General features: G+C 35.7%; 1 protein-coding gene and 1 long non-coding RNA gene across 7 annotated transcripts in view; both read right to left on the reverse strand.

Annotated features, from left to right (window-relative positions):
- LOC134804314 (uncharacterized) overlaps positions 1-16,442 on the reverse strand; it is a 538,216-nt gene that overhangs the window by 56,461 nt on the left and 465,313 nt on the right. The window lies entirely within an intron of this gene.
- Positions 1-16,442, reverse strand: part of LOC134804294 (aquaporin AQPAe.a) — a 109,542-nt gene that overhangs the window by 56,461 nt on the left and 36,639 nt on the right. For 3 of the 5 annotated variants that reach the window (XM_063777298.1, XM_063777299.1, XM_063777302.1), the window contains one exon: positions 11,215-11,408. In XM_063777298.1, coding sequence (XP_063633368.1) covers positions 11,215-11,408 — 194 coding nt within the window. Of the gene's footprint in view, positions 1-11,214; positions 11,409-13,427; positions 13,647-16,442 lie in introns of those variants that run through there. The other 2 variants (XM_063777301.1, XM_063777300.1) reach the window with 2 other exon arrangements.

Consider the following 16,442-nt stretch of genomic DNA (forward strand, 5'->3'; position numbering starts at 1 on the left):
CTGTAGCCTAAAGATATGTTTAACGATTATAGCGCATTTGCGTTAAGTTTGCATATTTATCTTTATATTTACTTGTAGAACTGTGTATGATACCCAGGAATTTAAAACTATGTGAAACTTGTTGAGATGTTTTTCACTATCTATTATTTATTTTGAAATATGCTATTTTTATGGTGCAAAGGAAAATTCTAAAGCTCCGGCTTGTCCAAGAAAGCTATACTACGTTACAATTTCACTATTTGTTGATGCTTTTGACAATCTGGTCGCATTAAACACTTTTAGGTACAAGTTGTTAATAATACTTATAGGGGTAATAAAAGTGGCATTTAAACTAATATTTTTACCTAAACTAAATAATATAAAATGTTATTTTATAGAATGTAGCAAGCTAAGAGTTTTAGTTACTAAAAGTTGTTATTTGCAGTGCCCAGGTTCATAACTGTTTCTTATTCAAATGTACCACCTTATGTATGTACCTATGAAAGCAACTAATGACTGATTACTGATTAAAATTATGGAATAGAATGTTAGGAATTTGATAAGGTAACTGGCTCCTATATAAATATTTTAAACTACTAAATTATTGCATGGAATTTTTATGAAAATAATATATTCTACATGTATTTAACTGTAGAGGGTTAATATACAACTGATTTTATATGTATGTGATAATTGCTAGTATACCTACTCTCTCTTCCTCGCGTTATCCCGGCATTTTGCCACGGCTCATGGGAGCCTGGGGTCCGCTTGACAGCTAATCCCAAGAATGTAGGCACTAGTTTTTACGGAAGCGACTGCCATCTGACCTTCCAAACCAGAGGGGAAACTAGGCTTATTGGGATAATTGCTAGTATACATTGTAATACAATTTAATTTTAAAGAAAGAGAGAGGAAATAGATAATAATAATAATGTCATGTATGTAAATACTAATAAGTAAGAAACAGTTATTGTTACAGATGTTACATGTTATTGATGTGTCAGTGAGCAGTCTACCTTAACCATGTTAAGGACTATATTAGACTCTAGTAAAAATATATATTGTACTGTGGTCTAACATCACTCATTGTTCTTAACATATGATGGCTGGCTAGATAATATATAGTTGTAATCAGACTGTAAACATATTAAAGAGGCTATCTGTATTGTAGTTGTTACTTTAAAAATTTATATGTTACTTGATTACTTATAACAGCAATTAGAAAATTAATTAACTATTAGTAGTTTAGTCATATGTATGGACTTGTGATATTGTAAACTTCCTATTTTACTACACCCTTTTCAGGGTCCATGTATATGTATGTAAAATACCTGGTATGCAAATAAATATCTCTATTTATCTATCTTTGTATACTAAAGGGTATATTTACAAGGAATAAGGTTTCTAAGACTATGTGGAAAGCTGTAAGTTTACTTATTTGTAATTGGAGTATCGACTTCTTCATATTTATCATTATATAAACACTGAGTTATAAAAGTGTGTCGTGATTTAAGAGTTTAATAGTTATGTCAGTGTCTGTAAATGCATTGTTCAAATTGTTATCACTCAATTGGTTAAAGCTAAATGCTGATTAGAAATGTGTTGTGTTGCAAGTTAATTTTGGTTGTACAGTACTGTACAATGACTCATTTTATGTATTCTCCTACAATTTCAAATTTGTTAAAAAGGAAGAGATGTGGTGTTCATCAATAAATAAGCAGATGGCTGGCAACACTGGTGCGCATGATGGCGGCCGCTGTGTTACGGGCGCTCTGTATGGACCGAATAATAAATTGTTTTATTTACCTATAATAAATATAATTCCTCTAAAAGTAAACTAGATTAATGATGTTAAGTGAACATCACAGTATACTTATGGCTCAATAATGTAATAAATAGTACATGGTGGGAGAATGGAGACTAAAATGGATGTAATGTGACCGGAGGGCTGGCAGCTACCTCGGCCGGATGATAAGCCTGGCCATCCAAAAAGGTAACGCTGCCATAACGCACGAAGGTAACCTGGGGAGCATTTTTTATTTATAAGTTTAGGTACGTTAAGATTTATTATAGTTTAAATAATTTTAATGTTTAGTTTATTTATTATGTTTTTATTTTATGTACTATGTTTAAATGTAACAATATTTGTTAAAAATACAAAGTCATCTAAAACGTTATGGGAAGAGTGACAGAATCATAAAACCATCCAAACTATAGCCCAAAAGCTCCCAATGGTCAAAATAAACCCGAATATCTTCGTTCATGTTTGACTATTATTTGAATGTCGTATTTCTATGGCAAAATATGTTTATTTATGGAAGAAAAAACTCAGAAATAAAAGTAAAAATCTTATACAGTTTTCGTGAACTTTTGTGTCGTCTTGAGATATCAAAAATAAAGTCGTAAACGCTTCAAGCCAAGTTAGATAAGTACCTACTATAAAAGCTTTCAATCATGAGCATTAAATGCTAAATCTGAATTTATAATCAGGTGCATTGAAATTTCACAATAATATTCCCATGACCTTATAATATGTAATACACACGTGTGTATACACAAAATTTTATTGCCAACATTAAACAAACGACAATACAAGTGTGTACAATACTGGGATGGTAATATGTACAATATGATCGATTTGCATGGTCCTACTCGTAGATGTTGAGTGCGGTCACGGTCGCGTCGCGATTCACTTTTAGACAGCTGATTGAAAGTCAATGAAAATTAAGTCTTGAATAAATTCTCTATTTGTAGATAGTTAAATTTAACGTCATTTAATGCTACTTTTAATTAACAACATACATAACACTTTAAATTAGATAATAATTATAAAATTGGCATAAGATTACCTATATTCCATTAAATATGAATAAAAATCGTCTACCTAGCGGTTCCGCGGTCGGCTCCGTGGCACTGCGGGGTTGCGAACTGCATCGCAGCCATTGTTATATTTTTAGTTTTAAGATATATTTTATAATAACATGTATGCTAGTTTTAACGTATTTATCTATGGGCCAATTAATCCAGTGAAATTGTAGAATTTTGTAACGTGGCTCTTCTGCGTCAAATCCGGTAGTTCTGATTTTTTGCAGACTTATTTATGATGTTGGCCCAATTAATAATCCAAGTTTGTGACCTTGAGCGCCGAACGCAACTTTGTCAAAAATCGAAAAACCTGCGAAAATTTCGGTTTTTGTTTAGTTTTGGGCGATTCTAACCCTTAAGACGAAACAGGAGCTGAGTTTTAAATATTTTAGGTAAATATACCCGTCTCGCTAACGGAAGCGGCACCTAAAAGTAGTGCGATAAGGACAAGGCGAAAAATCCTGCGTAAAAATCTCAAAAATCGAGGTTTCGTACTCCTCTGTTTCCTCCTCCAAAACTTAACCAATCGTAACCAAATTTGGAAATCTAAATGATTATGAAATTATTTGTGTCGGGCCGTTTTGCTTTTTTGGCTAATTGATATCAGTTTTGAATGCCACGCCTCTCATTGCGGCATAGTCAATTAGGCCATTTTGGCCATTTTTGAAGGGCTCTAGCGCCTTAAAAAACAAAAATATCAAAAAAAGCAAAACGGTCCGACACAGATATTGACAATATTAATCTGTGTTGAAAAAATCATTGCTCTAGCTTCAAAAACCACGGAGGAAAACGAGGAGTACGTTTGTATGGAGAAATGACCACTCCCGTTGGCTCTTAAGGACTAGTTTTTGATAGTACCTTCCTTAGACGTTTTTAAAGAAGACTAAATTTGCTACAATAAGATATTAGAACTGTCTCTGTAGATTGAATAGTTTCCGAGATAAAGGCTTTCAAAATTTAGATTTTTTTGAAATTGAGCTCGTAAATTTCAATAATCGAAATAAGTGCGAAAATATTAATATCAATTAAGATCTTTATTAGTTTTAACCATATCTTACAGTATGTTCACATTCACATACGGCGTTCAAATGTTCCTCCACCTCTTACAATGCATGATGCAGCCCGTGGCCGAGTATGAGATAGTGTATGCATTAACCTTTGGATTCCGTTCAAAATAGGTACCGCATTCGTTCTTCTAGTCAGCCGCTAGTTGATCAACAATTCAACACATCATCCACGTTTGTTGGTCATTCCGAGCTGGTTCGTGGTACAATGAGCTGATTGTCAGCAATCGAAATGTCGACCAAAAGTACGTAAAATCGTCCTACGCTCAGTCTTATGCGTCCTACACCCAGATATGTTTCTCTATGTGTAAGAATCAGCCGCATTATAGTTGCATGTCGCGTATGATAAAAGCAAATTTAAACAATCAACAAAGGCATTTTTATCGAATATGACATTAGGTAAAGTTAATGACAATGTACATTCTAACCATAGTGTTGATTTTCAACCACGCAAAGAGGTTCGTTAATTATAGGAAATGCAATTAATTAAGTATTTCATATTTCTCATGCACGTTTTAAACCAAAATAATAATCAAACACAATTATTACATGAAAAATAATCCTGTTCAACCTGGGCACGGTTTCAATTTATTCGAAAACAATTTTATGAAACATGTCAAACCTTTTTATTACTCCGTAAACATAGAGGTTCATGGTAAAAGAGGTTACGATATAATTTTTTATTGTTTATGACGATTGAGTACTTTTGAGTGATTGTCAATGTCACCATTTGCACTGTTTATTGTCGTTAGTACTATTTAATATTGAGAAATTACATACATACTACACCCAAAAACAAAACAAGGGGAGCCACACGCTTAGAATCGCTTACATAAATCCTGCGACGATTCTTACCGAGTAGCCAGAAGACCTATGAAAACCTACCTAAGGGGCAAAACTTAACATGTCGTCTAACGATTGTTTACAAGTAAGTTCATTGACCCTGTCACCTGTTAGGGTTAGAACAAAGTAGTTTTTTGTATGGATGTTTAAAAGACCATAATTCAGAAGCAGTTGCCCATATTAACTAGTATCTATGGAGAAAATATAGAGCTAAGGCTAAACTATCTCCCATTTCCGGAAAGGTCCACGCTGAATACGTACCTATCTATGTACATACATATTGGTACACTGATCTCGATTTCATTCTGTATTCAAACAACGTTGGCGAAAGACTTTCATTTTAAATATTTGTATGCAACACCGGTGTCTGTGTCGATAAAATGCATCTGCGCTCTTTCCCCTAACACACATTTTAATTCAATTAGAATCCCTCCCAATTTTTTTACGTTTATTTTTTGTAGTTTTTTTTTTCTAAAACTAATAGTTAGCGTAGTCTTTTCTGTGAACAGAAAGGTAAAGGTACATTTGTTATATGTACGTTAAAGCCTTAATTTTCTTGCTGGACCCTTAAAGGCATTGTCATACCCTCTATCTATTCTTTACAAGCCTTAGTAAAATGGACCCTAATCGTTATATTGTCTACAGGAAGAGTTTCAACCTGTTTAACCCAGATGTTAGAACAGGCAACATTATCAAATTACATTTTCGTATCTACGAATACCTACACACAAATAATACAGTCAACTGTACCTATAGGTCGTCAGGTCCTTACAAATCATGTCAACAGGCAGTAGCGATCCATAGATCTCTCATGATCTATGTTTGGATCATTTTGCGCAACGCATCGTGACTACTTCGCTAATCTATGGTTAGTTCAAATAAAAATATTGTTTTAACCAATCTAGGTTAAATACATACATACATCCACTTATCACTGCGCTTTTTATAATAAATAAGGCGTGGGATGAGTATTTGTTATGAACTTGACACCTTTTGTTTATTGTGAAGAACATCACATGCTTTATGCAGGTTTGTCTATTATTCTTATAATGAATACAATACTCTTGTTACTAGTAACTGTATATTCAATCAGTTAAAAACACCTCAATTATAATGAGGCATTCATTTAATGTTTTTTTAATAATGAAGATGCGTAGGTAGTAAGTAATTAATAAAAAGTTGTATTAATTATATCTTCTATTTATAGGCATTAGGCATGCAAATTAAGGACTGGAAACGGGTCTATTTGTATAGGAATTATTTTATTATTTTCAATACAACTTACAGCCCCAGCAGGAGCTCCCGTTCAAAATTGCTGCTCAAGTGGGGCGTAGTGAGGTGTCAAGAAAAGACGCTCGGAAAAATATAAATACCTACCAATAAAGAAAACCCCTTCATGTTTTAGAGTACTACAAATTGGGCACTAATTTCATTATATAAGTCACCAGGAAAGGTTGTTAACATCTGAACTCTAAGAGACCCTATACTAGCGTCTGCCGAGCGTCGGCTCGGCTCTTAGTCAACCCTTTAGCTGCTGCTCGACGCAACGTTGGCGTTGTGCAGCGAGACAATTTTCCACATCGTTGACTATACGCCAACCCTCAAAAGAAGCTAGTGTGGGGTCTCTCTACTTATATCAGCCATACTCAAACCTTTTTTAGACGGTTTTGGCATGTAGCCCCGGGCCGCAAGATACATTTCCTTAAAGGTGATCAGATGTCAAGGATCTATACCAGGATCAGCTGGCGGGCCACCTAAAAAGCCAAGCTGCGGCGGCGGGGGGCGAATGCGGACCGCGGGCGACAGGTTGAGTATCGCTGCTCTACATTCTAAATATAATCATAAAGCAACATAGACATGATACAATTAAAGGTTTTTGCATGACACGATGCGCCCATTAGGCGGTCGTGAGGTCGCTGTGCAAAATACCCGAATGTCGGCCTTGACACCGGTCCCCTAACGACCTGAGGCTCAAATCTGAATGGAAGTAACCGCCTACACAACACGCCCAACTAAATAGTTCACAAGTGAGTCCGGTTGATAAATACTTAGTATTAGGTAGGTAGATTGTTAACCAAGGGATGTAAGGCACTTATTACTAGGTATGTTGGCACTCGAACGGCGTAAAAGCGCCAATAGTTCGAGTCAGAAGTCAGAATGGGTGATTTTTACTCGAGCTAAAAATACGCAAAAGTAGTAAGATCTCTATATGGAAAGGGTCAAAAACATTCTGTGTTCGCGTCTTTCCTGTAGACATACACAAGAGTTAAGGGCTATAAAGGTTAATTTTCTTATTTAACCCTTATCCACGTGAAAAGGTCCTCGTTTTATTCAGAGAACTGTGATAAAATCATTACTTACATGCCCACAAGCTGTTAACTATTGCCCACAGAAGAGAAAAATGTACAGTTCGCGCGAACACGCTCGTTTTCTCTCCTTCCTATAGCCCTTAACTCTTGTGTATGTCTACAGGAACGACGCGAACACAGAATGTTTTTGACCCGAAAATGATTTGATGAGCATTTCTTTTTGGCGCGTTGTGTTCCGCTATTACTGATGTTGACTGTACCTATCGTTTAAGTGTACCATAATAATGACAATAAACAGCATGCAGAATAATGGGTTCCCACGGTCCAAATAGTGACATCAAAGATTGACATTGATTTGACAACGTAACCATCCAGCCGGCCGGCAAAAAATATTTAAAAATCCATTGTTGGTTTTTTAGTACACAGTATTTTGGTTTGATGATTTTTGGTCACTGCAGTCATTAATTAGCATAATCATTGGGATGATCTTACATCATAGCAAAGAAGCAGTGATATTTAAAAGCTTTTTTTGGCTGAGCACGTGTTATACGGGGTGTATTTTTTTACGTGATATAAGTATATAAACGCGACTGTGCATGTATGAGCAAGTTTCGTTATGAGAGCAACGCTAAAATAGCAAAAACAAATGTTGGTGGTTCCATACTAAAGCTCAGTTCGAGTATATATGGAAGACAGGTTTTTTTGTGATTAAAGAGTTGCTCCTATAGTAAACAATCGCGTTCATCTTGTATCACCTAAAAACGTCACCCAGTATATTATAAATATTATAATACCTACTTGATCAGGTTTCTGGTGAACACTTCCCATAAATATATGTTTAGTGTTTTATTTGGAAATAGCATTAGTATACGTAACCACCGAAATAATTATTAATAAGTACCCAGTATTATTTTGTTCGGCTCTCAAATGAAACAATTACTTAGCGTAGCGTAATAGTTGTACTATAGCATTTAAAATATAGCTCGAGTACGGTGACACTTGACAGTAATCAACTCCATAAAATTTATAACCTTAAAAAATATAGTTATTGTAATATGTGTTGAAATGACAACTGCACATTCGCCATCAGATATATTGGAACGGCCGAAGTGCTCAAAAATATCTGAGCACGCACTCTAACGCCTTGACAATAGAGGCGTGTTTAGATATTTGTGACCACCTTGGCCGCTCCGATATATCTGATGGCGACTGTACCTAAGCTGATTGAGCTGTAGTTGTGTAGATATCTCAGATTACGCTATGTTCAAATATTGCCTTTCGAAATACGTCCCGTCCCGTTCTTTAAAGTAAAAAAGTAATCAGATGTAACTAATTTTCCCGAGTTTCTAACGCGACAGCGCCTAATTACAAAATATTATGTGTAAGGTTTACATCATTAATCCTCGTATAGCCGATGAAGTGTCCAAAGAGAAAGTTCATTAGTACGTTAGTTCGATGCTTTTACGGATTAATCAAATGATTTCCTCGTTAATTTATTAACAGTATTCAACCTATTTGAATATCTGTGCGTTATTCAAAACGTAGGTTGATCAGACCCGTGAATAACGGTTTCCTGTATGAAGAAACCTAGGCGTTTTTAGGGTGCCGTACCCCGTACTAAGACTCCACTGTCCGTCTGTCTGTCTGTCACATTGTCAAAAATACATTGACAAAGATTTTTTACTGAGCATATGGTTGACAATTTTTAAAAGAGTTTGCGTTTGTGTACCAAAGTCAAAGAAGAACTTTTTGAAGATAATACGTTTTGTTTCGGGTAAATAAATGATTGTACCTAGTTTATATTTTTAATGACATTTTGTACAAGATGTGTTAATAAGAAAAAATACTACGAAAAAAAAATTGTCAACGTAATATGGCCACCGTAATGACCAACCTGTAATATTTTAGAGAACTTTCATTACATTTTAGCTCAGGACACAGGGTCGTGATTTACTGTATGTTTAAATTTATACAATAAACTTTTTTCATTTTCATTTTTCATTTACATACCAAGGTACTTAAATAATTCATTTTAGCCTGTCGCAATTCTTATCGATATTTTGAAAAGTGCAACAGGCAGATCATAATATTGATTTAAGTCTTTAAAATGTAGTAAGATTCTGTGTCATATTTACCTACTGTGTAAGTGAGATGTCAGTCTGTTTGTCCGGCGACTATATCTCTATATGCAGAAAGATTACGCCGGCTCCTGGCAATTGTGATAGATAACGGTACGGTAGCGTTTTATGTAAGGTGTTTTGTAAACATTATGTCCCAAATTTGACGTGATAAAGGCCTATCTTCAAAGCACTTACGCCTTTGAAAATTCTATTAGTATCAGTAAAAAGTTCACATAACATTTACAGAACAATTGAACACTGCTAACGCTGCTTTGTTCTTCATGTAAATAAGTAATTTTTGTTGAAAAGAAAATGCTGTTTAAATACACTGTTTCATGAAATAAATATATAGGATGCTTACATGCACTTAATTACTTATTTTTCAGGGTCCTATTAAAGTTTCTAACACAATTAAAGTAACAAACAGTAAGGTCAGGTAGGACACCGGGGCAAGAAAGACACTTGTGAACAACAATCATCATAATAATTCTATTGTTCCTTGGAAAATTAGCCACAATCCTCTTATCCTATATGAATTAAAATATTTCGCATGGCGGGCATATCATAATATGTATATAAAAAATATATAGTAAAATAAATATATATAAAAACATAAAAATATAATACTTATAAAAATCACCGTTTTATTTTTTGTTAAGACATTTTCTTATTAGTTTGACATGAAACGGCGCCAGTTTTTAAATGAAAACGTCAAACGTCACTAACGAGTTTAGCGCAGGACTAATGGTCATTTATCAGAATTATCTATGTAATTAAATTCATATAAAAACCATATTATCATGATACAAGACACGAAAACACATTTTATTAATAACCATGCATTTAATGAAAGATTAAAAAACAATTAGGTGCGCGCGGCGCACTTCATCGGGAGCGTCAGAATGACTTTAAAAAAAAGTTAAATAATAAAGGTAAAAAGTAACAAGTGCCGTAAAGTGGAACTTTCTGGAATTTGTACCAAAACTTTAAATTATTCCACATAATTTTAAAATAAAGTTAACGATCATTGGTATTAGCGCTCAAATAACTTTTGATAAATAGTTCAACCGTCCCTACAAATCGAGCCTCCCGAGCTCACCCTAACTTTCAAATCACATGAAGATGAACTTTCCAAGCCTTAGAAAGCGGAGGAAACTAACTACTTACTTCAATTATGGCCCTATTGTGGTTCCCATTAGGCTAATAGTTCCAGTTCAACCTGAACCAAACTGGTCGCGATAAACGACGTCCACTATCTGATTACGCGGAAGGAAGTACATTAAAGATGTTACGTGTTGGTATTTTTAACTTATTCAACATAAACAAATGGTACCTGTAAAAACTGGTTTGGTTTTGGACAATCGGTTATACGCACTTAGTGAAAATATAATAGTAGCGTTAACTTAATATTTCCTATGTTCGTTCAAATCTAGTGCCTACGTAAATTCTTGGGATTAGTTGTCAAGCGGACCCTAGGTTCCCATGAGCCGTGGCAAAACGCCATAACGCGAGGAAGTAGAAGAAGATGTTCGAACAAACCTCCGTCGTGTCGTATAGTAATAGGTAGAGTACAAACTACAATTTAAAAAACAATCAAGAATCTGACTGTGTAGGCAAAACAAACAAGAACGAACGATCTTTATTTTTCGATTTAGCCATATTACAACGCATTTACATACGTCGCAAAAACACTGGTTCTTAAAAATATCCGAAGGCGCCCGAACATAAAAAAAATAACATCCTAACAACAACAATAGCAATTATATATCATTGGTAGACCTTATCTCGTTATAGTAAGGATAACAGAGATTAACATAGGCAATCACTGTATCAGCTATATACGGGAGCATTCCACAAAATTGTCTACCGTTGTCCCATACAAACAAGAATTTTCTGAAGATTTGAACGTATTGGAGTTTTTTTCCATCACAATGTATGTGAAAAATGCTCAGCAAAATAATCAACGGCGTTTAAAAGACGTTTATACGGGATAGCTCACAGAATGGTACATCCTAAATACCATGTAGAACATACCTGGACAATAGTGCCGACCAGCAGACCGAAGGCCAGAGCGATGCTGGTGATGTTGCCTGCTGTGTCGCCGATGGCGATGCAGGACGCCACGCCGATGGAGGTGAGCAGGAAGGTGCCCACCAGCTCGGCCAGCAGCTGTCTCCAGATCAGCTTGTTGTCGGTCACGTCCGACAGGCCGAGGATCGAGCTGGTCCCTGGGAAAGAGATGTACTTACTGTTAGCCTGCTGTTAGCTATCACTGTGCTTATAAAAGAAAGTCCCCCGTCGCATCTGTCTGTTTGTATGTTCGCGATAAACTCAAAAGCTACTGAACGGATTTTCATGCGGTTTTCACCTATCAATAGAGTGATTCTTGAGGAAGGTTTACGTGTATAATTTGTTAAGGTTTTGTGTAACCCGGGTCGGGTCGCTAGTCTAAGTATAACATGGGCGTAAAATTTTAACCCATTCGCACTTATAAAAGTATGAGATTATGAAAGTAGGCAAGCTTAAGAACCGAGCCATCTTACTAATTTAGCGTATTGGAATAAGGGAATGCACACCGGTTTCTCTTTGTATGCAATTTCACTTAATAACCGGCTATTATTATAAAATGGTGTTAAATACAAATACAAAAATACAAATACAAATGTTTATTTCTTAGAATATGGATGTTTGCCTTTAAGTAATTGTTACGCTAAGCGATAATAAGTAGTTAAAACGTTTGTAGTTATATTTTACAAAGTGTAAACAATTGTTGGTGAACCCATTAAAAGTAAATAAAAAAATATAAAATATATATATAAAATCGGTTTGCATTCCCTAATTCAAAAACTTTAAATAGAACCTCTAAGAAGGGAATGAAATGACTAGTGGCATGATGTTAACTAGCTAGCTAGACGGCTTGTTCGGTCAGTACCGGGATTTTTCAATAGGTCAGTAGGTACCACTGTATAGCCAGTAGCCGAAAACGCAATGCTTAGAGGCAAGAGGCGAGGAGAAGCTTAAAGTATGTCTTCTAAATACTATTAAATGTAGTGAATGTTGTATTTAGACTTTAAGCTTCTCCTCGCCTCTTGCTTCTAAGCATTCCCTTTTCGGCTACTGGCTATATAGTGGTATTGACTCACTGTAGGTATACTAGTATACGAGCCCCGATGCATGTGTTTTCGTTTAGTCAGACCATTTTTTGAGGTTCTCGCGTTTGTACAAAAATATTGTTATAGTTTAAAAATCATTAATATTTAATGCTTATACTAATGTATGTAGTTTAATTTTATGTGCTAATATTGTACAATAACTAAATCCAAATAGTTACAAGAAATACCGTTTGTACTGAAGAAAAAAAATAACGACTTTTAATTTTTTATTTGACGGGAAGGAATATAACGCGAAAAGGGCTATTACTAGGGAAAGTAACACGTACGGCTCTGCCAATGTACTGACAATTCTGTTTCGAGCCCATGCATGCAGCAGTGCTGTAGGAGAGGACAATATGATTTGGACAACGTTTTTGAAAAGTGCATTTTTTCAGCAATAAAAGTCTCATGCAATTTTATTATACGATCAAAATAAACTAGATTAAACATTACTATTATGGTTCCCATTACTGGGTCATTTTATGTTCATGTGTAAAATTTATTAGGATAAACAAAATTGTTGTGTGGAACTAGACGAACTAATTTGCAATATGATGCAAATATATGCAATACGGAAAACATTCATGTGACTTATCGAAGTACGAGTAGCGTAAGTTATTTTTAATCCATTCGATACGCGGGCTTGCGCCGTATACAATCAATAATCTATAGAGTATTATTATGCATGCTAAAAATGCGACCTAAGAGCACCATAAAATATAAGTAATAGGTAGGTATGCTTTATCTTATTACAGGTAGGTACCTGATCAATTTATAGGTAGGTACTTAAAGTTCAAAAACTATAAACTATAGTGTTTTTGTTTTACTTAAATCAATAAAATTAGGAGGTAATATTTAAGAAAATAGCATTAAATAATATCATATGGTAGTGGAAATAGTTTATTTACTTTAGTATTTAAAGTTTTGTAAAGAAATATTATGGAGTAACCGAAGTCGGTACATTATATATTTTCAAAAACACGTTCCCCTTTCTCGTTCTATCGTCATCTACGCACATGAAAATTAACTTTGTCCATTTAAATGAATAACTGCAATTTTTCATTGAAGTAGAAAATAAAAAAAATTGGAAAATACCCTTACTCTTCTGCATCTCATCCATAGCGTAATCCGTCTTCATTTCCACTTTCTAAGTTTACTGCGGTCAGACCGCACCGTTTGCGAAATTGAAAAACTCTAATTGAAATATTCCTAATTGAAAAATTCCGCGGTCGCAGCGATTCGAGTTTGTCAAGTAGTCGTGCGAGTGCGCGGGCGAGTGTCTACTGTCTAGCGACTTGACCGGAGTGGGACTTGCACGAGAGTGACTGTGGCCGGGGATGACAGCGTGCAGCGGCACGGTGAAACGGAAATCTCATTACCAATGTTATTATACGCATGTTATCTCGAGCTCTCGAGCATTCGACCGAGTAAAGGCTTAAATACACTATGTTTCACTACCAACTTACGCGTGGAGCACGATTGTTAGTTGAAATTCAATACGGCATTTACATGAACATTCCAATGCTCGGTATTGAAAAACATCCGATCGTTTATTCAGCTGAAACGAGCTCTCCTCTTAAGTTATTCACAATAAGCGCAATTGAAAATTCGTACTAATGTATACTTTATTGAATTTAGATAAGGTATAAATTGAAACAGATTTTTAAATAAACATACGGTAGTTGGATACACTTAGTTGGGCTGCGTTGCCTGCGTTATCGATATAACATACCGATTGTTTGAAGGCTGATTTCTTGAGAGCATTGGTTAATTTCACTCGAATATAATGGATGTCTGCTAAATGTATGGCTATTTCGCTAATAGCGTGTAGCCCTTGTATCGGGACATGATACAGATACGTACTCGTAAGTAGGTACTCATACTCCAAACAGACAGATTGAACCTTATTGAGCCATTTGGTTGCAGAAAGGAAATCAATCTGTTCTATTATAACTATTGTTTGCTATTATAATAGGGTATTAAACTACCTACCAAATTGAATATGTACCATCAATAATTTCTACGAGACGTAACGTAACGTACGTAACGTACAGTCAGCATCTAAAGTAGCGGATCTTACTACGCGTCAAAAGTATACAGGGCCGGATTAACCCTAAGTCAAAGTAGGCAACTGCCTAGGGGCCCCGCCTCGGCTAGGGGGCCCCGGCGGCTCAGCGCGCACCAAATAAAATTTTGTTCCATAGGGTCAAAATTCATGAGTACACTTTTCATTCTTATAATAATTATTATACTTTGTTATTGTTTTTTTTTTCGATCCATTCTTTAAATTAATGAAATACTGTAATAAAATTGAAGCAATACGTTCCAGTTTACGGGGCGAATTCTGAGTTGTAAAGTTGTAAAATGGTTCACTTTTTTTCGAACAACCAACAACTTTTGGGTTATTTCGACTCAGCATCACGAGGACTATTGATTAAAACAAAGAAAAAGAAAGAAGACGAACGTGTCCCCAGTTTTTCATAGGAATGCTCGACCTTCAGCTTCACTTTTTACCTCAATTTACCATTGGTTTGTGTTCCACATCTCCTCTACTTCAGCTTAGCCTTTGGCCTCGCTGCGCCAAGCTCGGCCTGCGGTCTCGCTTTTTTATACAATGTGCATTGGTTCGTGCCTGTGCTCAACTATTTATCCTGAAGCCTGATGAAGCACGGCTTTGACTTCGCATGAAAGCTCGCCTCACTGGGGCACTTCGGACTTTTAGGCCCAAATGAAGATCGATACTCGGCCTTTTACCGCGCTTTCACAATTTGCGATATTGTTAACAAAAAATTTCGCGCTCGCTGCGCTCGCGTTTATTTTTGCTTCTTTACGATAGCATACGCAGTGCAAGTGTTATTTATACGTCATAATTTCATAGAAGGTTTGTCGTTTAAAATAACACTTGCACTGCGAGTGCTATCAAAATTGTTGCAGGCTAATCTTGGTCTAGTAATTTAAGTAATTTTAACATATGGAAAATCTTTATTATTAGGTTGATTCGAATCATGTGGCTCGGCGTTTGGTCTTATGGTCGGCCAATCGCTGTTCAGCCTCGCAAAATATTAACTATTGAGAAAATCAACTTTGCGGCACTAGTTGAGCTTAGCCTTTAGCCTCGCTTAAAAGTTGCCATTAGAGGTAGATAGGAAAGTGACGCTGAAGCTCACATTTTTGGTATTCCACTGGGAATTGACCTTTAGCCTAAAGGGCTATCCCCACACTTGACGCGACGCGGAATCGGCAAAAACCGATAGAATAAAGCTTTATGTCCACGCAGTAAGAGCGAAAAAGACATCGTTCGATTTGGAACGGCTCGGCCGACGCCTGAAGATTGAAATTAAAAACGCAAACTTAGTTCCCTGTACTGAATATGCTGTGTGCAGAAATGACTGTAGGGGGCCCCGAGCCTCGCACTGCCTAGGGGCCCCGACATGCTTAATCCGGCCCTGAAAGTATACCATTCTTTAATAAGTTGACAAAAAGAGATATTACTCTATAATTATGTAGATCAATTAGACTGTGACAGATGTTATAAGAAATTTCTTATAATATTCAAATATCGTATGATGATTTTTGCCTTACACATCCCGCAGCCTTACGTAGAGATGGGTAACTACCCGGGTAAATACCCGAGAGCGGGTATTTACCCGGTAAATACCCGATATTTACCTACCCGCGGGTAAATACGCGGGTATTTTCGTTTTTCTTCTAAATTTGATGTGTTTAATGGTATGTGAGTATAAATAAGATTAATTTAAGTATTTTTTTACAATGTTACATAAAATGTATGTTCAAACTAATTACGAAAAGGTTGCTATGAGGTGAAGTTCGATTTTAACATATCAGTCCAATTATGAAAATCGTGTAAAATCATTCCCTGGCTTCCGGAAATGTTTTAAAATGCTTTTAATATACATTAGAAAGATGAAAATAAAGAATACTTATGAATGATAATAAAAAAAAATTGTGCAGTATCCCAACTTGTGAAGCTTATAAGTCAAACACAGTTAGTTTTAGGACAAAAACGTATATAACCTTTTTTGTAGAAAATTATGTCTACTTTAGTTTGTACATACAACACTTTTCGATATTAATGACAGATTCCAAGAA

This window comes from Cydia splendana, chromosome Z, assembly GCF_910591565.1.
Source record: "Cydia splendana chromosome Z, ilCydSple1.2, whole genome shotgun sequence".
Taxonomy (NCBI): Eukaryota; Metazoa; Arthropoda; class Insecta; order Lepidoptera; family Tortricidae; genus Cydia; species Cydia splendana.